This window comes from Mauremys reevesii, linkage group 11, assembly GCF_016161935.1.
Source record: "Mauremys reevesii isolate NIE-2019 linkage group 11, ASM1616193v1, whole genome shotgun sequence".
In the NCBI taxonomy this organism is placed as follows: domain Eukaryota; kingdom Metazoa; phylum Chordata; order Testudines; family Geoemydidae; genus Mauremys; species Mauremys reevesii.
The window spans coordinates 23,801,478-23,824,947 of NC_052633.1; the positions used below are offsets into that span (position 1 = coordinate 23,801,478).

The window sequence follows — 23,470 nt, forward strand, 5'->3', positions numbered from 1 at the left end:
CACAGCAAGTCAGGGTATGACACTAAAGTGCACCAGCTGTGCTGTAAAGTTCCATGTGAATGCTGCTACAACACAGTGAAGGTCTCTGAGTGCAATTTGTTAGGACTTTCAGTATGTGTGTGTTGTGGCAGTGTCCACGTTACTGACTGGAAAGCTAGTGCTCTGTAGAGGCACTGTTATCAATGTTTAATATGGATTATTACATGATATTTTTGAATGCAATTATACCATCTTTATAACTTTTAGAAATAATTTTGATTCACTTAGTAAACACATTAAGAAATCAGATAAAACCTAAAATTAAACTTACAAAGTTATATATAGTTTATAATGTACACCACCCTTAGTACCCTTGAAATGTACTTATGCTTCCATCAAAAGCAACACTAGCAATGACATCTTTATCTTTTTGTTATAATGCCAAATGGAGCCAACTTATTTAATGCCTTTATTGTACAGAAATACTACTATTACATTCAGCATGGAATTGATACAGAACATGTCGCTCCAATGGAAGACTCTTGGCTGGAGCATGTATTGGATTTAGTTCCACAGCATCTGAAAGTACTCAGCGAAAGTATATATTTACTGTCTGATGAAATGAGAGAAGACTATCTTCTGAGTGTAAAGAAAGCTATAGGTAAATTGATGATGATGTCTGTTCTTTCTAGTTGTATGAATATTATGAGTTATTGAAATATATAAATTCATTGTGAATACCATCATTAAATAAATTAGAAGTTTATAGGTGACTGAGATGTTGGATACATATTTTTAATAGGAAAGTTCCACAGGATTTCATGTTTTTTTCCCCTAAAGGGAGAAATATGGCGTCATTCAACACTTTTGCGGTTTCATAAAAATTGCTTTTATTTTGTAAATCTCACTTAAATAAAATTATTTTGAATTACAAACCCTGTACAGTTACACCCATGCATCATCATTCACTTCACTGGGGTTGCCCAACTGTTTGGATCCATCAGTGTAGTGTTGTTTTTCCTTTGCTAAGCATATTTATGTTTTTTTGGCTTTTTTTATACCTTCTTTTAGTTGACTTTGTTTTAAGAGATCCCAGGGAAAAAGATGAAGACAAGAAGCAAGCTTTTCTTCCACCTCATCGTGCAGAGTAAGAAAACATATTCCTTCAAGAACACTGACTAGACAGCAGTAGGAGAGAATACTGTATGTAGGGAAACTTTATTAGACAAAGGCAATTGATCCAAACTGGAGCATGTTAAATATCACTAAAAATAAATAATATTAGCTATTTGTTGCATGAACTGATATAGTTGCGTATTAAAGCTCTGAAATATATGTGGATAGTCTGACAAAATTTTGAGAACAAATTTCCTGTTGTAACATTTAACATTTATAAATGATGATAAGGTTGGATGTAGTCCCACAGCAAATGATCATAAGATAATTGGTCACATCCTCAGCTGATGTAAATTGACATTGCTCCATTGATTTTAATGTGCAGTCTGCATGGATTTCAGTGTAGGTATGCCAATTTACATCTGCTAAGGAACCATCTCGATAAGTTTTAGTTCAAGTATACCTCCATCTCATCCCTATTCAGGGACCCTTCTCATAAGATCAGAGGTTCTGTCTGGTTTGACAACAGTGGCCATAGATGAGGTGTCAAGGGAATTCCGAGGAAAAGGACTTTATTAAAAATAATTCCTAATCCTGAAAAAGGATGGCGTTTTTGACCTATATTAGAATTGAGAAAACATTCTTTTGTCAGAAAGTGCCACTTACATATGCTGACCCTAGCATTTATAATACCTTCCCTTTCAACACAGAATTGATGCTGTCCAGGAGCATCCGAGTCACTTGCACAGAGCAGTGTGACCAGGGACAGCTGCCGATGCACTTGGTGCCTTCCCTAATGGGCGGGGCCTGGGGTGGGGTGGGGCCAGGGCTCTAGATGGTACAGCCACGCTGGAGGAGCTGCTGGCGTGGGGCACTGACTTCTGTGAGCAGAGGCCCAACATGCTGCTGCTGTTGCTGCTGCGGTTCCTGGTAGAGTGCTGCAGCTCTGTGTAGACCCACATCCGTGGATATAAATCCGTGCACAGGGCTCTAGCTCTACACCTAGCTGCCTTGTGGGCCAAGTGAGAAGGGACAGGACAGAAGTCCATGGATGGTCATTAAAAACATCAGTGGTACACAAGAGCTTAGAGTCATGGGGTCATTCAGATGTAGACAGTTTTTCAACCAAGAAAAACATGAAATTTCCTAGATTTTGCTTGAGAACAGGAAAAGACAGCCAATCCATCTAAAAAACAGTCCTCATAAACTGGGGGCAAGATCTTCTTTATCCCTTTCTTCCATTTCCCCTTATCCAGAGTATAATAAGGAGGATGAAATAAGACAAAGTAATTCTAGTTGCCCCAGAATAGTTGAGGCAACAGTGGTTCCCAGAACTTCTTCAGCGATTCAAAGGAATTTAGCAATCTTTCCATTCACTCCACATCTGTTGGCTCTACAGCATGGAATGGATTATTACTCATATCCACTTTTCCTATTAGTGCCTGCTATCTTGGGCTATAGGGCTCTGGAAGAATTAGAAAAATCTTCTCACTAGAGATACATGTCTTAATTAACTCATCGGAAAGAATCATCCCATAAGCGGTATATCCTCAAGTGGAAGAGATTTTTTTCCTCTGGGCAAAGAGTAACAATATAGTCCTAACCACAGCTTTCATTCAGGCTATATTGGAATACATGGTACAGCTGAAATTTTCAAGTCTCTATCAATTAAAGTTAATTTAGCAACCATATTGACTTATCACTCATAGAAAACAATCTGTTTTCACACATGGGACAGTAAAGAGATTTATGAAAGGGTTGATGAACTTCTACCAACCAGTCAAGAACCCTTCACCAGCATTGGATCTTAACATAGTCCTAACACAGTTTATGAAGACTCCCTTTGAGCCAGTGGGAGAATAGTCTTTATTTCACCTTTCAATTAAAACAGCTTTCACCATAGCTGTAACATCAGCTAGAAAAGTGAGTGAACTGCAGCCTCTTATGGCTGACCTGTGATTTATAGTATTCCAAAAAGATAAAGTTGTGCTATGTCACCAACAGGTTTCTACTACGCTGGTAACCCAATTTCACACTAATCAGTCAATTAACCTGCTGGTAATTTTCCCAAGCCCACATGCACATACAGGTGAAAAATAAATTGCATCATTTAGTTTTAGATGCAATAAGGGCTTGAGTTTATTATTTAAATAGTTAAGAAAGTTTCCAAATCTATTCACGTTATGCTAATAATAAAAAAGGTTAAGTGATCACCTCTTAGGCATTATCAAATTGGGTTAGGCTATGCATATAAGGAGCCTACACATTAGCATCCATCCCTATCCTCACTCCACCACAGCTATGGTGAATCAATGGCATGCCTTCGACATGTTCCACGTACAAAAGTTTGTAGGGCTGCAATGTGGAGATCCATAGATACATTTACAAAACACTGCTCTTTGGACCTAGTCTCTAGATAAGATGCTCAGTTTGGCAGAGCAGTATTTCAATCCCTCTTTAATTAGGACTCCATGTCCCACCTTTCTTCAAGATCAGTACTGCTTGTCAAACTATCCCATAATGAGAATAATCAGAGGCCACTCGAAGAAGAAATGAAGGTTACTTACCTGTAACTTAAGTTCTTTTAGAGGTACTCTTTCTAGTCTCACTCCCAGACCATCTTCCCTTCTTTCTCCGAGTCCTAATTCCAAACTCAGATTTGAGGGGATTGTTGGAAGGAAATGAGGTGGCTGGAATACCATGTTCCCTTCTGTACCTTGGTCCTCACAACATTCAGGAACAGTGAATAGAGAGACAGGTACTGCTATCAAAATATTCCACCCTCAGAGCCGCACCATTAGCACATCCCATGAATGTGAACATGCAGAGTCCATCTCAAAGAACTCTGGTTACAGGCAAGAAATGTTAATCTCTGTCACAATTTTTTTTTGTTATATTAGCTTTTTAAAAAGTCATGGCACAAAATATTTTAACTATTAAATCTATTTTCCATTAGAAAGTGTTAAATAACTATGATCAACAGGTTTTAATGTATGTAAAGTTAGCAGGATACCACAAAGTGCCAAATATGTAAAAATACATGAAAATTGTACTTAGTAGCAGGCAGACTGAGGTGAAAAAGGCAATGACTTTTTATTAAAAGACCTTAGAATGCATGGATTTTGTGACAAAAATCATGATTGTGACAAACATACAGCCTTACCTATTACATATTCAAAATCATTGAGAAAAAATATTGGTTAATTACCTGTATAAGCAGCATGCATGTAATCTAATTAGTTTGATGAGCTCTAAGAAGTCATAAGGGACCGTGAATGAGTTACATATCTCTGCTTAAGTTTTACCATAAAATTCTATCTCAATATTTAATTTTATATGTACTCCCCAATATTCTAGGACAATATTTTTAATTTCTGAAGAGTGAAAGAAGAAATTAATTTTATTTCCCAAATTGTAAATTTCAGTAGCATGCAACACAATTATAACTATTAAGGAAATATACATATCTTTTGGATTCTTAGCATGACTAATTGGAGACTTTATTTTACTGTTTTGTTTAGAATGGAAGTTGTGCCAAAACCTTGGAACAAGTCTTTCTTGTCAGCCTGCAGTTACATAAAGGAAAATTTGTATGCAATGAACCCCACAATGTTGGCTGTTCTGGACTTATGGGAGACTTCTTTTAAGTAAGTGTGGACCCTGTAGATTTCAAGCTCTTTTGACAGAAAATGTGCAAAACCTGCTTACTTTGTCATCTTAGGATTTAAGGTTACTAAGGAACTCTTCCAAGTGATTGTTGACTCTATATAGCTGGCCACATTCCTGATACAGTGCGTGGGTTGGGACTGAAAGTGAGGGAGATGATTATATACCCATGTCATGGGAAGACCATTGCCTCCTTTCATTTTGAAGTTGCACTGACTTACATGTTTTCGTTGGGGCAATGGACCTATTTTGATTTACTTCTGCTAAATCTTAAAGTTGGTTAATGAAGAATGGCCCAGAACCAGTCAGACATTCCAAACACATTTTTGTTACTTTTCTGCTTCTATCATTGTGACCAAGTAGGAGACCAGAAGAACAGCCACTGAGTCTATAATGAAAGGCAAAAACTCAGCATTAGAAAAATGTTTAATAGCCTAAAAAAAAAAAAAGATTACTCAGAAAAGGAGCATGCAAAAAGGCTTATTCCAGGATGGAAAAAAGTGTCTATTATCTCAGCCATCTAGCCCCACAAATTTATAACATTTGTCTGATGGCTGCCTTGACATCCTTTTATGCAGTACTCTCAGAATATTTTGCTACCAATGGATACATAGTTCAGAATGTTATATTTCAGGCTCTCAACAGTGTTAACTGCTAGGCTAAGAAAAGAGGAATTCATATATTCCCATTCTTGTGGGATATAATCAACAGTTGAAGGAGTACCATGTGAGCTATTGAGAGAATTATGCAAGTATGGCAGTCCCACAGATGCTCAAGGTAAACAAAACATCTTGGCCCAGTAGCGGATTATCTTGATGGCTCAGGAGCCAAAGTTTTCTGACCCCTGAATTATAGGGTCGGCGTATTAACGGGTTATAAAATTTTTCCATTTTTACTTATACGTCTTGGGGGTCGGCTTATAAATGAACCGGCTTATGATTGAGTATATACATATACATATTCTCATTGTGTAGGAGGTGAGAAAGCAAAGAAGTATCCTCTTACTTGATTAGTGTAGCTGATTCTGGTTAAGTAGTTCCTGAAGTAACTTTATATTGTCAGAGGGAATTATCTTTAAAAATTTTGAAAGTTGTGGTTGAGCAGGATATTATTTCTGTTTCTGATGATTCAGGACCTTCAAATAACAGTGACATTAATTTGAATCTTCAATTAAATCAACTTCCAAGTGAAAATTTTCAGATGTGACATCCAATTAATTTTAAAATGTATATTTTTACATCCAAGAAAAAGACATTGGAAAAAAAAACTTGTATAAGATTTTTTGTCAAATTTAGGTTTGTCTTCTAAATCTACAGATATGACTAGTGGGGACAGTCCAAATTTCTGTGACAGAGACTTCTTCAGCTACCCACTAAGCAGCATTTGACAGTTAATCAGATTCTATAATAATCAGAAATGCAAACTATTCTAGTAAGATTCCTTTTTAGTAAAATATGATGCTCCTTTTAAAGATCTTAAACTGATTAATTTAATTAAATAGACATTTTTGTTGAATTGTAGGAACTAATCAAGGGGCAATAAACTATTTCTGTCAAATATTCTTCACTTATCTACTAAATTTCATATACTCTGACAAATAGGGTGCAGAATTTAGAATCTTTATCTTGGGCTTCTGAAATTGATGATGTTCTGCTTTGAGAATTTTCTGTATAGATAACTGTTGGGATATATATGCCCTTGTCACATGATCTTGGAAGCTTCTAGTAAACAAAATCATTTAGAGCTGTTCTCAAATCTGCAGGGTTTAGCAGTGAGGAGCTTTCAGCATCAGTCTTCATGTTCCTCTTTGGCCTGGGACTTTGACACTACTTTTGCCATGCATATAGCCATGTTTATTGGGTATTCAGAGTTGAGGTGCCTCTTGATGTTGACCGTTCCAGTCTCAGTCAAATAAGTCTTCAGAGCTTCCTTCATTACAAGTAGTTTGAGGCAGTCCTCCCAGTTCTTTTGGGTTCTGTTGAAGAAGGGGAGACAGAGTGCACCTGTCTGGGTTCTGGATTTCTCCTAGGCATCTTTGATATGGACATATCCAGTTTTTTGTTGTTTGTGGTGTTTTGGTTTTTTTAAATTTTTTTTTTACTGCTTTGGTCATCACCAGCAAGGATCTCTCCTTGGTTGAATCACTCCCTGGCTTTGGCAGTGGGTCTCCTCTTTGGAAACATTAGCCTTCACTGACTGGGAACTCTGGTCCTGATCAGAAACTCCCACCTACTTCAGTGAGAGGGGACCAGTCCCCATCTGGGTGTTGGAGATACTTATTTAAGGTGATAAGATCATTTCTTCAATAACTTTAGCCTAGCAGTGGAACATGGTTAAGCTTCTATGTAAACAACAAAATGGAACCATATGTAACTGGGTCAGTTATGACTAGTTTTTGAAAGCAGTTTTTGCACCGAAAACTCTTCTGTAAGTCTGCTGGAGTATTGACTGTACAGCGAGTGCAGCATCAGGCCCCAAAGTTCCTGTTCTTACCATTTAAATGGAGATTATCTGATATGCATATCAAATCTCCAGTTTTTTTGTATCCATCTTCCTCTGTCCTCATACCAAATAAATTTTCTGTAGAAAAATTATCTTAGTATTTGTTGTAATATGATTGGAGATCAAGCCTTTAAGTTTGAAAAGCTGGACTGTGGCTTGGCTCCTCAGTGAGGATGCTACGTTGATTTTTTCCCCTACTGACAGTCATCAGAGAACCTGTTTAGCACAAACAATTTTATCACTCATCCTCCTCCCCTCTCAGGCATTCTCTTAAATCTCAGTCATCCTGCTTTGTGTTGAGGATGGCAGAAAGCCCCTTGCACCGAATCAAATGATCTTTTCAGCCTCAGGAGTCACTGAAGATACTGTCTGCAAGCCTGTTTTGCTGTTGTTTAAAATAAAAATGTTGGGAAGGTGCCCTGTATGTGGTGTTTCCCTCTTCTCACCCATCTCATGGCTAGTGTACCTACAATACCCATTTAAGCAGTAGCTCTGTGGTTCTCTCCATCCAGCTTTTTTGACAGTAGGAGTAGACTCAAACCAGGCATCCTCACATTACTTTGGAACACCTCTGCTCTGCCCATTTTTGGACAGGACAGCCAGATCATCAGTAAAAGGGAAGGAGTGGAGTTGGGAGACTCCTTTCAGGCCCACCCTTCAGTGACTCCCTGTTCTCTGTATGAGAAGAAGAGCTCCTTATACCTTAGGTCATTACCTCAGTCAGTAGAATCATAGAATCATAGAATATACACAGTTTCTCTGCTCGAGGATCATGGAATCTCTGTTCCCCACAAGGAACTTCTTAAACTGATCCTCCTCTCAATGAGTTCCTCTTTTCCCCATTCCTTCTTCTGTAGCCTCTAGGGAGCTCTTTGCAACTGAAGGCAATTATCACATACCCCTTATACCAGACCCCTTGAAGAGGGGAAGGGAGATTTGGGCCCAATACCTTTGCCTATCACCCCTGCTTCTCAATTTGTTCTCCCCCTTCTTCTGCAGATGCCCCAGGCATGTTTTCTCAGACAATTATGACTGTGCCTTTTCTCATATTACTCAGTCCTGTAAGACCTCTTCCATACAGCAGGAGGAAGTGGAATTACCTTTTTTCCTAAATTGTGGGAAGTCCTCATACAAGCTTCTCTTGGTCCAGCCCTCTGTTTGAAAATGGATGGACTTTTGCAGAGTAGTCACCTGGAGCTCTGTCCACCTTTTCACCAAGCACCTCCATATGAACCTGACCACACTAGTTGATATGGCATTTGGAGGAGGAATGCTTCAGTCAGTCAATCTGCACTAGGATTGTTTCCAAGTAGGAAAGGGTTAGTATCTTGCTCAGCAGGGCACTTGCAGGTATTTTTCCTCTCTTTGCTCAACCCTCTTCCTCATTCACCTTATTATTTCTGTTCAGTCAGTTAATTGGCCCAGAGTTTCCTTTTTGCTTCTCAGAGTAGACAAAATTGCATGATCCTGCTCTTTTTGACTGACACCAGAAGATTGAATCAACATTGCATCCACAGTGGCTTGCCAACCAGAAAGCAATTGCAGTAGTAGATTACAGATTTGTTTTTACATCTGCTAAGTATCAGACAAGCACTCAATTTATTTGGCTTTGAATACCTTGCAAATGTTAAAGACAATTTTGCTAGCTGACTCACATTACTAAATTTACTAAAGTGTTATTTCTGTCTTATATTTGTGTTTTTGTATATTTGTGAAGCTTCTTGAGTTGAATTTTACTAGAAGGGAACCATTTAAAGCACACACAAGGTATTTTTCCTGAATGTAAGTAGAATTAGTCACCTGCACATGGGCTCCAATTCTGCAAACATTTATTCATATGCTTAACTTTACTCATGTGAGTCGTTCCATTATCTTAAACATCATATTTAAAGTTCTCTGAAACCCTAGCCATCTCATTGCACATGTGAAGCATATGCAAAACTTGTAGGCAATATTGCAATATTTATTTTAAATTTAGATTTTGTTTTCCTAGACTAATAGTAGCAAATATCTTATAGCAACTTGCTATTTTAATTAAAATCATGGATGTGAAATACTTTTAAATTCAAACTTAAGAAGTAGGTTATAATTAGGGCCCTGCCAAATTCACGGCCATGAAAAATGTCACGGACTGTGAAATCTGGTCGGTCTTGTGCTTTTACCTATGCTATACAGATTTCACTGGGCAGATCAGTGTTTCTCAAATTGGGGATCCTGACGGAGCTGCTGCTGGCAGGGAGAGGTGCCTCTTCCCGGAGCTGCTGCTGGCAGGGAGAGGTGCCTCTTCCTGGAGCTGCTGCTGGCAGGGACAGGTGCCTCTTCCCGGAGCTGCTGCTGGTGTAGTGGCACAAACTGCAACTGGCACATTTTCCCACCAGTAGCAGTTACCACCATGTACGGATGGCTTTCTTTGCTTATCCAGCAGAATTTGGCACCCTAGTGGTCCAGGGGTAGCCCATTCTGAGGGATGGGGGTTCCGGAGCTGCTGCTGTCGGGCAGAGGTGCCTCTCCTCTCGCCCCAGCCCTGGGGCTGCTGTGCCAAGAGAGCGTTGTGGGAGTCCTTTCTCCCTGCCCCAGCTCCACCCCAGGGCCTGCACCCCCAGCTGGAGCCCTCATCCCTGCACCCCAGCCCTCTGCCCCACCTCATAGCCTCATCCCTCACCCAAACCCTTCATTTCCAGCCCACCCCAGAGCCCGCACCCCCAGCCAGAGCTCTCACTCTCCATATTGGTGCACATCACAAAATTCATTCTACACGTGGATGTAAAAAATTAGAGGAAACATTGATTGCAACCCCCCCTACAATAATCTTGTGACCTCCCCCCTACACATAACTCCTTTTTGGGTCAGGACCCCTACAACACCATGAAATTTTAGATTTAAATAGCTGAAATAATGAAATTCATGATTTAAAAAATCTTATGACCATGACATTGACCAAAATGGACTGTGAATTTGGTATAGTCCTAGTTATAATTTTTAACTATGTAATTTGGTAATTTTCCTTTTATAAACAATAACTCAGTGAGAGAAATACAAAGTGAAAAGAATATATACTTAAAATATTCATTTTATGGCTGTCTTACAGAAATTTACGCTTAGTTGATAAAGAAACATTTCACAATCGTCAGGAAGCAATGGAACTCTCATTCTTCCAGAATATTGCCCTGAAGCACATGGAATCTGCCAAAGAAGTTCTACTTAAAAAGTATGATCAAATATATCTTTATGTTTAAGTTGCACAGGAAGAAATCTTTAACTTCTGCTCTGTATATCTTTGGAAGGTTTTTTTTTATTAGTTTGCCTTTTTGGTTTTTTTGGGAAAAAAGAAAGAGTGGCATCCTTTTCTCTAATATGTACAATTAAAATGTATCAATGTAATTGTTGTTCTGTTTTAATTTCCTGTTGTGTAAACCAGGGATAATGATGCTCTCCTTTGTAAAATGCTTTGAGATTTATGGATGAAAAGAGATGTATAAATGCTAAGTATATCATACTGATTTATGCAGTAATGCTTATTCTGGATTTTAGACAACGATGAGAAACTGTACTTGAAGTTTGAAATAGTCTACTTTGCTCGCTTATTTTGGTTGTCATTCTGTGGCGACTGTAAGCTTTTAACATACTGATTACAGGATCCATTTAAAATGTCTGTGTTTTTGGTTTGTTGTCATAAAAACATTGTTATTGATAGGAATACTAATTCACATTAGCCACATATTATTCCAGTACTACAGATCTAAATCACAGCTCTCCAGAAGCAGTCTTTCTTATACTGCTTGAGTATAGATGAAAAACTATAGTTTCATATCTAGAACCCCTCCTATAGAAGGCCCTAATCTTGCAATGGGATTCGTTAGCACAGACCCGCTGTGGAGCCCCATTGAAGGATCAGGGTCAAAATGAGTATAATTTATTGTTTAGGAATTTTAACCTAATGAAGACCTACCTTTTAGTATTTTGCTTTCTTTGATTTTCAATTTAAGTTTTGTTGAACAGTGTAGCAATATTATTCTTGCAAGACACTTCAGTGGGCCCAGTCCTGTCTTTGTTCTATGCTTGTAGCTTCCTACTGAAGTCAGTTTTGAATGTTGAAGAACTGCAAGATTAGTAAAGGAAAAAATATATATCTATTATCACTGCCTAGTAAATAAGTTATGACAATTTAAGATAAAAATCTGTAGTTTGCATTTAAACATTTCTACTGTACAATAAAGCCAACTTCTGCTCTCACTGAGCTCAAAGCGAGTTTTCCCATTGACTTTTTTTGGCAGAAGAATCAGGCCCCAACCATGTTACTCTTGAGTGGATTCAAGTAAAAATATAGGTCTGTAACTCAGATGAATTTACTGTAGCATTAATGGCACTGTCTCTGAAGACAGTGTTGAATTTGTTCTTTCATTACTTACACATTCAGCTCTATAGTTGTTACAGTAATAAATCATCTAAGGAATATTGTATTTACAAAAACCTGAAGACCTAAAGAGACTTGATATAAGGCCAGGATTTAAAAATAAGGCAATGATTTTGGGTGACGTGCCTTTTTGTGTTCAATATGAGACACTTTAAAGCGCCTGTTTCTCAGAGGGTGAATACTCAGTACTCTTTGGAAATCAATCTTCTAACGGGGTCTCTATTGCAGGGCCGGCTCCAGACCCCAGCGCGGCAAGCACGCGCGTGGGGCGGCAGGCTGGGCCGGCGGACCTGCCGCAGTCATGCCTGCGGGAGGTTCACCGGAGCCCCGGGACGACCGGACCTGCCGCAGGCATGACTGCGGAGGGGGCGCTCGTCCCGCGGCTCCAGTGGACCTCGCACAGGTATGACTGCGGACGGTTCGCTGGTCCCGTGGCTCGGCTGGACCTCCCGCAGGCATGCCTGTGGCAGCTCAACTGCAGCTGCGGGAGGTCCAGCCGACCAGCGGACCCTCCGCTGTCATGCCCGCGGGAGGTCCGCGGCTCCGGGGCGCCTCCCGCGCATGACTGCTTGGGGCGGCCAAAAAGGTAGAGCCGCCCCTGCTCCATTGTAGTACCCAAAATTACTTTTTCATTTTTGAAAATCTTATTTTGAGGCTATATTGTTTCAGTGTACCCCAGATTGGTGACCATTCTATAATCTGTTTGCTTTTTGGCTTCTTGCAATCATTCATTAATATTTTAGCTACCATTTTCGTTTTTACTTATATAAAGAAACTCTGTCAAAACTTTCCACCTTCTTTTTTGTTATTTGAAGTGCTGGATGTTTATCTACACATTCCAGAGTGAGCAGTTTCTTAGATTTGTCTTTCAAATGAAAACTGAGTTTATGTCATCAACTTTAAATGTTATATCTTACAATGAGTTCTGTGTTATATATTGGTTTTACTGTGCTAGAGTCTCATATATTCCACCCACATCTTGGAGAGGGTTCCTCTGCATCCTTGGCAGAACCTCGAATTACAGACTCTTTTGTGCTTGTGCTTTATGTTTCCCTATTCATGCGGCTCCATCTCATGGCCGGCAACAGTTGGACAGAATTCCCTTTGGATCTCTGTCAATTCTTTTTATTAATACTTAGTGAGGTCACTCATAAGTGCCACAAGAAACTATTTCTTCCAGGGACTGAGAGTGCTACCTCTGCAACACTTCTGTTCCCTTTTGCCTGAAAAATAAAAGACCAGAACAAGATGATAAACTTAGCTCTCTCACATTTTATATTTGAAATTTGATTCCATAATAGCAGATAACATTTCAGGTAAACATTCCCTGTTTAAGTCACTCAGCAATATGACACCACTCAAGTTAAGCTATAGTTGCTCAGATATACTACAGTGTCTTAGGACTTTATTAAAAGAGATATAATATAAAAATTTATTTAAAAACTAGAGTTTGCTCATTCTAATCACTTAAAACATCCTCTTCTGTTCTTTCAAGGTGGTTTCCAGAAGTGCAAAATATCTATTACCAAGGAAATAAAAGAAAGCAGGTGCCCACTAACGCCAGCAGTGCCAAATTAGAATCTTTCTTCGACTGTGCTGCTACTTTAATGACTCGACAACTGCAAAACTTAGCCTTACTTTCAATGCAGGACTTCACGGATTTAATTGTACAGCCTCCAGTAAGTAGGGTTAGATACTAATAAGGCAGAGTTGGTAGTCCATGTACATAAAATGACTTTTTCCATGTTTAATCTATTTTTTCTGAAAAGATTTATCAAAAAGAAATCATAAAAATTGTAATGGCAAGCTACAATCTTGTTAAAATATCCAAGGAAAATAAAGCAAAAGCACCTTTATTTTTGTCAAGTGAAAAGGGAAATATTAACATATTTTGGATCCAGTCAATCAAAAATATAATTTGTAGTTGTAGTCAATTAGATTTGTAACTGGAAGACATTGATGTGCATCCAAATCTTGCGGAGTGTAGTTGTTCCCTGTCTCTGTTCCATCGGACTCCAGCCTTGCCCTCAAATCTGCATGGACCCCCACTCCCAGAGAATGCTGGTGGAGGAACTTCCATAGGATCCCAGGGAAGCATGCTGTGAAGCGGGCATGATCCTCTTTTTCCTTCACAATTTGTGCCCACTCCAGCTCCCCTCTGTTCCTGTTATTTTGTCTGCTCATTCATTAAGTGATATTTGTTGTCTGATGGATAATTTTATCTGTATTTCAATTAAATATATATCCCTTCATAATGGTGATTTCAGCATATTTATAATATGTTATTAAAATGGTGGCAGTCTGACAGAGATGAAATAAGGGTTTTAACAGGAAAGAGATAGCTGGAATTCATCAGGGATTAATACAGTATTAGAGATCCCATGGTTGGATTCCTTGGAAGCCCCACCACAGGAAAAAAAGAGTAGTCTAGTGTTCTGTGGTGCAAATATTATCCCCATAATACTCTCAGGTTCATTTTTGTGGATCAGATTTTCCTTACATTACACCAGTGTATATCTGCAGTAGCTTTATTAAAGTAAATGGATTTATATTGTGCAACTGAGAGCAGAATCTCACCTTGCATGTGGTGTTGTGTGTGAGTGCTAATAATGTAAAGCTGCTACAACCTTGACTTGTATAACTAACTTTATAAAGTTCTGGTTGGGCATAGTACATAGTATATACTCCTGCCACATACTGACAAAATAACAAGTTGAATGTAGTCTTAATGAATGCCACTGTTTCGTAAATTTTATCAGAGCAATTTTACATGTAATTTTTATCATGCTTACTTTATGTAAGGCATGCCATTTGCAATTAGCACCCTTAAAGATTTCAGTGCTTAAGCTGTAATGGTTTTGAAATAATATTTTTTTAACTTTTCCTGTATGAGCTGAGGTAACTAATATATTTCATTCTGTTTTTGTTAGCAATCTGTTCGAGCTTATGAGCATTCAGGTTTCATCATGAGGCTGATCCTTGACAAAGACTGTATTAAGTTTGAACCTGAATTTAATGATTATGAAGTTATATTTCTGAATATTTATAATGTTATGATTAAAGCTATCAGTCTTGTGCCAAGAGTTGAGACCAAATTGTATTCTAAGTGGGTAAGAAATTACTATTTTATAACTTTGTTTTTGTTTTCTCACTCTGTTGTTGCTAGATTTAGATCATAGGTTAATTTGATTAATAATTCTTCTTTTATATCTTTCACAGTAGTATAATATTGCTCTTTTAGTACATTGTAGAATACTTGAAACAATTCTAACTTTATTAATCTAAGACATTTAAACTATTCTCTTAAAATCCAATTTCTGTAATTTTATTCTTAGTAGAAAACAGGTAATACGTTTGTATTTCTTAAAACTTTTCTGACCTTAATGTTATGAAAACTGCCTTCATTTTTGTTAATGCAAAGGATAGTCTTGTGTTAAATATAAATTCTTGTGAACTGATTATTACTAATAGAGGTTAAAAGCATATCTTTTAAGGAACTCACTAAGTTTAAATTGTTTTAATCATCTAAACGTTATGAAGCAAATTAAAATAATAGCCCCAATGGGCAAGCTATCCAGGCTAAAGCACACTAAACAAAACCATAAAAAGCTATTTTAATTAGTTTTCTCCACCTTGATTCCAAATTGCATATTACTTACAATTTAAGGATGTAATTCATAACCTGGAAAAAGTTAACGGAGTTGCCGTCTGATGCTTCTTCCTCATTCCTCTGTCTGATTGTTTCCAGAGACTTGTGATAGTGGAGCTAGGGGAGAAAGTGAGACACTATGGCCTTCAATGTTATCAATATACCTAAAGTTAAGCACATGTTTAAAGTGCTGTCCTGAATAATTATACTTTCCTGAATCAGGTTTCTACTCAGTGAGCTATCAGGTGACAAACAAATAAAACAGAATAACATGTGTTTCAAACAGATAATCAGTTTATTAAGAGGCTGACTGCCAAATATAATTCCTTTCATTTTTAGAATGAATGTTGGAAAAGGATATAAATAGTGCGTGTGCCTCCAGGCTTGAAAGCTCATTAGGGACTTGCAGGAAGTTGGTCAGTTTAATTTGAATATCACGATTCATCAGTTGATAGCAAGACTATCTAGACTGAAGTTGTTGTGACTCTCCAGATAAAATAAAATTAACATAGATTAAATTTGAAATAGCAATAAACATCTTTTATTTTTTAAAATAGCATATTGACATACTCTAACAATATCTGAATGATACATTTCTATATTCTTGATAGCCAGTGAGACTTTTCAAACTACCATTTTATAAACTAGGACATAAAGGAGTTTGATGCTGAATTTGAGTAGCCATACAGCAGGAATATCTTTTGGACATGTGTAGACGAACAGTTAGTGCATGGTAAGTTGTGGTGCTGCATACTAACTGTCCTTTGGCTGTAGGTCTGAACACACTAGGGAACTTTTAGTATGCAGAGTCCACGTAGACATTTAGTATGAAGCATGCTGGAGCTCTGTAGATTTATACTCCAGTTTTCCACAAACTACTGTTTGTCTAGACAAGACCTACATAACTAAATTCAGTTTAGAAAGCTGCATGATTATGTAACATTTAATTGATTATTTTGTGCAATTTTTATTGTTCATGAGATAAACATAGTAAAACAAGTTACAGAAACAATGTGTTTTTCCAAAGCCGGAAAGCAAGTCTAAATCCACTAATTTGAAACCTATTATCCTCGATGAGATCCTGGATGAGCATAAGAGAAGGATCAAAGAAGAGATTGCCAAAGAAAGCATTGCACCTATGGAGCATCTCAAACTGTATGATAAGTACAATTTGTTGATAAACAAACAAGCTGAAGAGGATATTGATCAGTTCCTGTCAGAGGAACATACCTTTGAAGAAATAACAGGAGAAGCTGTCAAATACCAAAACCTCAGTGAGGAAATACAGTACACTTCTAGGAAGGTAAATTATATTGATTTTCAGAATAAGACATTGAGTTTATTTTAAAGTTACTTTTGTACTAGGTATGCTGTATATCAGAGTTTATCATTATTAGCAGTACTTAAAGTGAGTTGGATCTCATCAGTTTCCTAGAAGAAGCTGATGGTTCTTCGATTAATTGTCCACATGGATCCAACTTCTCGTGTCCATGTACCCTGTGCATATGTGATTGGATTGTTTTGGCCAGCAGTGTCTATTGGGGCCACTCCTGCAGCCTAATGCCCTTTCTTTCACGTGAGAGCATAAAGGGCAGAGTGGGCCCAAATGTCCTTCAGTTCCTTCTAGCTGTCCAGGGCTGTGGCAGTGTCCGCTTCTTTTACACACTCAGGTTTCAGAGTGGTAGCTGTGGTAGTCTGTATCAGCAAGAAGAACGAGGAGTACTTGTGGCACCTTAGAGACTAACAAATTTATTTGAGCATAAGCTTTTGTGGGCTAAAACCCACTTCATCAGATGCATGCAGTGGAAAATACAGTAGGAAGATATACATACAAAGAGGACATGAAAAAATGGGTGTTGCCATACTGACTATAACGAGGGTAATTAGTTAAGGTGGGCTATTATCAGCAGGAGAAAAAAAACCTTTGTAGTGATAATCAGGATGGTCCATTTCCAACAGTTGACAAGAAGGTGTGAGTAACAGTAGGTGGAAAAATTAGCATGGGGAAATAGGTTTTACTTTGTGTAATGACCCATCCACTCCCAGCCTAATTTAATGGTGTCAAGTTTGCAAATTAATTCCAATTCTGCAGTTTCTCATTGAAGTCTTTTTGTTGGAGTATTGTGACTTTGAGATTTGTAATCGAGTGACCAGAGAGGTTGAAGTGTTCTCCTACTGGTTTTTGAATGTTATAATTCTTGACGTCTGATTTGTGTCCATTTAGTCTTTTGCGTAGAGACTGTCTGGTCTAGCCAATGTACATGGCAGAGGGGCACTGCTGGCACATGATTGCATATATCACATTGGTAGATGTGCAGATGAATGAGCCTCTGATAGTGTAGCTGGTATGATTAGGTCCTATGATGGTGTCCCCTGAATAGATATGTGAACAGAGTTTGCAATGGGCTTTGTTGCAAGGATGGGCTCCTGGGTTAGTGTTTCTGTTGTGTGGTGTGTGGTTGCTGGTGAGTATTTGCCAGAGGTTTGGAGGGCTGTCTGTAAGTGAGGACTGGCCTGTCTCCGAAGATCTGTGAGAGTGAGGGATCGTCCTTCAGGATAGGTTGTAGATCCCTGATGGTGCACTGGAGAGGTTTTAGTTGGGGGCTGAAGGTGATGGCTACTAGCATTCTTTTACTTTATTTGTTGGGCCTGTCTTGTAGTAGGTGACTTCTGGGTACTCTTCTGGCTCTGTCAATCTGTTTCTTCACTTCAGCAGGTGGATATTCTAGTTGTAAGAATGCTTGATATAGCTCTCTTGTATCAAGATCTCTAAGATCTCTATCAAGCATTCTTACAATGGTTGTCACATTAGGAATTAGGGAGAAACTCAAGAGACTGCTCTCTGAGCAGTGAAAGGCATGAGTCTCATAAGGAACAGACCTATGTGGTATCCTCCCCGGATCCATCAGTCTAGTATTCATATGGTTATCAATTATGGCCCTAATTGGCACTCTGTGGTATGCAATCCTACTCCCGCAAGCCAACATTCTTCTTCGAGTGCATGTTCATGTGTATTCCACAGCAGGTGTGCGTACTCGCCACGTGCACTGGAGTACCAGCTCAAGGCAGCACCGTTCGTCGACGTCAGAGTCCCAGTCCTGTGGCAGACGTCGCTCTCGGTACCAGTGCTTGTACCGCTCCCATGGCACCGATAGGTTGTTGGTAACCCCGACCTCGACCTCCATGCGGCGCCCTATGACTCAGCTGGGCCAACCTGAGCAGCTGGTGCCACTGGTGCTGCAGCAGAGTCAATGGCAAGGCCCCTGTGGCAAGGCCAGTGGTGCCAGTGGACCCCCTGCCCCTCGTGCATGCCCAGCAAGGCCCTAGTCAATAGCAGGGGCATCAGAGGGATAGATCGGCGGGTCATGGATCCTCGGCATCAAATGAGGAGTCCGACCAAGGGGTGGGTCCCGTGGCACCGGCCTGGTACCTGCCCCTCAGAGCCCCATACCTGCCCCCTCTTCCGCACCGGATGAAAAAATTGCAACCCCACCCCCCTCCGAACTGCAGGAGAACTTCAGGGCTCATCAGACTCGCTGTTTAATGTGCTCTCATCCTTGGTACCGGGCAGAGTGGCCCTCCCGCTGCATGAAGGGGGGGCTAACATCTCCAATGCCCTCTGGCGAACACCGGCCTCCCTCGCCCCAATGTCAAAAAAAGGCAGAGCGCAAATACTTTGTGCCCATGAAGGGACACAAATACCTTTAAACCCACCCGGTCCCCAACTCCCTAGTGGTGGAGTCCGTAAATCATAGGGAAAGACAGGGTCAACCAGGACCCACACCCAAAAATAAAGACTCTAAAAGACTGGACTCGTGTGGCAGGAAGCTTTATTCATTGGCCAGCTTCCAGCTCTGGGTGGCCAACCACTAGGCCCTCCTCAGTTGATATGAGTTTAACTTGTGGGGGTCACTGTCGAAATTCCAGCCCTCCCTTCCGGAGCACGAAAGCAAGGATTTTAAGGCACTGGTGGAGGAAGGCGCCACTGCCGCAAAGGTGGCTCTGCAGGCGGCATCAGATACAGCTGACACGGCTGCTCGGTCCATGGCCTTGGACGTGTCCATGTGCAGGACATCGTGGCTGCTGCTGTCTAGGCTCTCCATGGAGGCGCAGTCTGTGATGCAGGATCTTCCCTTTGATGGCAAGGACCTGTTCGCAGAACAAACCCATGTGAGGCTCCGTGGCATGAAGGACTCATGTACTACCCTCAAACCCTCGGGCTCTATCTTCCACCCAAGGAAAAGCTTAAGACACAGGCCTCCGTCCGTGCGCCCCAGCCGAGATACGAGCCCGTCTACAAGAGGTCCAAAACCCAAAAGAGGCAACCTCAGAGGCAGTCTTGCTCTGCCCCGCAGCCTGGGCCCTCCAGGGGCAAGCAGCAGGGCAAGAGGTGGTTTTGACTGGTTGCAGGAGGGTACCCAGGTGTCCTCTGAGAGGACCCTCCTATCAATAAAGTTTGCCTTCAGCAACCGCTTGTCTGCGTTCCTTGTGGAATGGTCCCAAATAACATCGGACCAATGGGTCCTCAACACCATTTCCCAGGGTTACACACTACAAGTTGTCTCATCCCCACCCTCCCAACCCCCACCCTTGGACGGCGGGGGGACCTGTCGCATCTACCCCTGCTACAACAGGAAGTGGGTCGGCTCCTCAGCTTGGGAGCTGTGAAAAGGTTCAGTGGGAGTTCCGAGGGAAAGGGTTTTACTCCCGTTACTTCCTGACCCCCAAGGCAAAAGTGGGGCTCAGGCCCATCCTAGATTTGCGAGACCCTGTAGCAGTGCGTGGACTCACTGCTGCAGTGCCTCCTGCTGGTCATCTCGGGAATTAGCTCTTCCAGCATCTGGAGCACCCTCTGCAGGCCAGTGTCCTGCTGCCGCTTGGCCCCTGTGTCCCTCCCGGACCCGGTGCCCTGTTATCTGGGGTGCTGCCCCTTGGCAGTAACCCCTTTGTCTCAGAGTCTCCTTTCCCCAGGGACCCCCCACCCACTATCCCTACCTCGCCTCAGGATATGGCTACTGCCAGTCATTGTCTAGTCCCTGCACCCTGGGGCAGACTGCAGTATCAGCCTACTCATCACCGGTCACCAGATATGGGTTTGGACCTGCTGCCTTTGCCTACCTCTGGGCTGCCCTCTGCAACCCCCAGTAACTATTGGTCTTCTGCTAGGCCACAGCTTGGGGCTTTCCAGGCTGGAGCCTCCCCAGCTCCTCTGCCTTTCCCCAGCCCTGCTTCACTCAGGTACCCTGCTCAGGTCTCTGCAGCCAGGTCCCTCCCTCTCAGAAGCTAGAGGGAGTCTGTCTGGGCTCCTGGCTTACAGCCTCTTTATACAGGCCAGCTGTGGCCTGATTGGGATGTGGCCCAGCTGTAGCCGCTTCCCCAATCAGCCCAGCTTTTAGAGCTCTCAGCCACCACCTTCCCCCAGGGCTGTTTTAAGCCCTTCAGGGCATGAACCACCTCACTACAGACCTCAATCTGTTCATGGCGAAATGCTGGTTCCACATGGTCTCTCTGGCATGTATCATACCCGCTCTGGACCCTGGCAATTGGTATGCGGCCCTGGACCTTCAGGACGCATACTTTCATGTCCATATATTCGAGGGGCACAGACACTGCCTCCGTTTCCTAGTGGGACAGGACCACTACCAATTTACGGTCCTCCCGTTTGGCCTGTCCACCGTGCCCAGGGTATTCACAAAGTGTATGGCGGTAGTGGCAGCCTATCTCAGATGCCGAGGGGTACAGATATTCCCCTACCTCGATGACTGGCTGCTCAAGGGCAGCTCGCAGTCCCAGAACCACGTGGACCTGCTCTTGGCCATGTGTGCCAACCTAGGCTTCCTAGTAAACGAGGCCAAGTTGACATTGGTTCCGGTGCGGCGCATAGAATTCATAGGCGCTTTGCTGGATGCCATATTGGAAAATTTGGAAATTAGTTAAATTAGGGAAGGGGATCAATACCAGCAATGTAAGGTAGATAAAGAATTTGTGAAAGAGGAGAAGGCAATGGGTTGTGCTGAAAGGTGAATTATCAGACCAAAGGGAGGTTACTAGAGGAGTTCCTCAAGGACTGGACTTGGAACCAATCTTATTCAATATTTTTATTGATGACCTTGCACAAAAAGTAGGAGTGTGCTTATAAAATTTGCTGATGATACAAAGTTGGGAGGCATCATCAAAAGAGAGGAGGGTCAGAATATTACACAGAAAGATCTGATGACCTTGAAAACTAAAATGGGATGAAATTCAGAACTACAACGTATAGCTGCACTTAGGGTCTAATACTAAGAATTTCTTCTATAAGCTGGGGACTCATCAGTTGGAAGCAACAGAGGAGGAGAGAGACTTGAATGTGTGGTCAACCACAGGATATGACTATGAGCCACCAATGTGATACCACTGTGAAAAAAGGCAAATGAAATCCAAAGATGTATTCAGTGAGGCATTTCCCATAAGGATAGAGAAGTATTAATGCCATATTAATTTTTAGTAGGGATAGAGAAGTATTAATTACAAGGCACTAGTAAGACCTCATTTGGAATATTGTTAATAATTCTGGTCACTCATGTTCAAGAAGGATGAATTTAAACTGGAACTGGTGCAGAGAATAAAGAACTACTAGGATGATCAAAGGAATGGACGGCCTATCTTATGAGAGGATACTGAAAGAGCTTGGTTTATTTAGTCAAGAAAAAGGCTGAGAGGGAATATGATTATTCTGTATAAATACATTAGGGGGTAAATACTAGGAAGGGTGAAGAGCTATTTAAGCTAAAGGACAATGTTGGCACAAAAACAAATGGATATAAGTGGCGATCAACAAATTCATCCTGGAAAATAGAAGAAGGTTTCTAACCATCTGAGAGGGCAGGTTCTGGAACAGCTTCCTGATAGCAGTCGTGGGGGGCAAACAACTTAATTGGTTTAAAGAGAGAACTGGACAAATTTGAATACAAATCTATAATGGATTTTCTTGCAATGGCAGGGGACAGGGCTCAGCAGCCCTTGGGCTTACTTCTGGTTTGTGTCTTATGTTCCTAAAGCTTATGCTTCAGTGTTTCAGGCCTGGTCTACACTACAGGTTTATACCGAATTTAGCAGCGTTAAACCGAATTAACCCTGCACCCGTCCACACAACAAAGCCTTTTATATCGATATAAAGGGCTCTTAATATCGATATCTGTTCTCCTCCCTGATGAGGGGAGTAGCGCTCAAATCGGTATTGCCATTTCAGATGGGTTAGTGTGGCCGCAATTCGACGGTATTGGCCTCCGGGAGCTATCCCACAGTGCACCATTGTGACCGCTCTGGACAGCAATCTGGAGTCGGATGCACTGGCCAGGTAGACAGGAAAAGCCCCGTGAACTTTTGAATTTAATTTCCTGTTTGTCCAGTGTGGAGCGCTGATCAGCATGGACTGTACGGGAGATACTGGATCTGATCTCTTTATGGGGAGACAAATCTGTTCTATCAGAGCTCCGTTCCAGAAGACGAAATGCCAAAGCATTTTAAAAAATCTCCAGACAGAGGCCCCAGCAGGAACTCAACACAGTGCTGCGTGACAAGCGTAACGGAAAGCCAAAGAATCAAATGGACGCTCATGGAGGGAGGGAGGGAGGGGGGACTGAGGACTCTGCTATCCCACAGTCCCGGCAATCTCCGAAAAGCATTTGCATTCTTGGCTGAGCTCCCAATGCCTGAAGGATCAAAAACATTGTCCCGGGTGGTTCAGGGTATATCTCGTCAATTTACCCCCCTCCCATGAAAGAAAAGGGAAAAAAATAGTTTCTCACCTTTTTTCAATGTCACCATATGTCTACTGCATGCTGCTGGTAGACGCGGTGCTGCGGTGCTGAACAGCAGCATTCCCTCCCCTTCCTTTCCTGATGGTAGACAGTACAAAATGGTGGAAAACTGTCCTCGTCATCCTGTGAGTGCTCCTGGCTGGCCTCGGTGAGGTTGGCCGGGGGCGCCTGGGCAAAAATGCGAATGACTCCTGGTCATTCCCGGCAGATGGTGCAAAAGGATGGAAAACCGTCCTCATAATAGCAACTGAGGGCTGAGCTCCATCAGCGCCCCCCCCCACCTTTCATGTCTAATGAAGATTCTGTTGTACTGCCTGGACTATCATAGCAGCGGGAGGCTGC

General features: G+C 41.4%; 1 protein-coding gene and 1 long non-coding RNA gene across 4 annotated transcripts in view; one reads left to right on the forward strand and one right to left on the reverse strand.

Annotated features, from left to right (window-relative positions):
* DNAH7 (dynein axonemal heavy chain 7) overlaps window positions 1–23,470 on the forward strand; it is a 223,295-nt gene that overhangs the window by 19,303 nt on the left and 180,522 nt on the right. Inside the window, exons 6-12 of one of the 2 annotated variants that reach the window (XM_039493846.1) lie at window positions 460–640; window positions 1,051–1,126; window positions 4,617–4,742; window positions 10,352–10,471; window positions 13,173–13,356; window positions 14,608–14,787; window positions 16,354–16,629. In XM_039493846.1, coding sequence (XP_039349780.1) covers window positions 460–640; window positions 1,051–1,126; window positions 4,617–4,742; window positions 10,352–10,471; window positions 13,173–13,356; window positions 14,608–14,787; window positions 16,354–16,629 — 1,143 coding nt within the window. The remainder of the gene's footprint in view (window positions 1–459; window positions 641–1,050; window positions 1,127–4,616; window positions 4,743–10,351; window positions 10,472–13,172; window positions 13,357–14,607; window positions 14,788–16,353; window positions 16,630–23,470) is intronic. The other variant, XM_039493847.1, reaches the window with a different exon arrangement.
* The window catches only part of LOC120374363, a 39,082-nt gene continuing 20,518 nt past the window's right edge, over window positions 4,907–23,470 (reverse strand). Inside the window, exons 7-10 of one of the 2 annotated variants that reach the window (XR_005586039.1) lie at window positions 15,337–15,443; window positions 11,213–11,362; window positions 5,767–5,896; window positions 4,907–5,149 (exon numbers count right to left, since the gene is read on the reverse strand). This is a non-coding gene — a long non-coding RNA (uncharacterized LOC120374363). Of the gene's footprint in view, window positions 5,150–5,766; window positions 5,897–11,212; window positions 11,363–15,336; window positions 15,444–19,208; window positions 19,476–23,470 lie in introns of those variants that run through there. The other variant, XR_005586040.1, reaches the window with a different exon arrangement.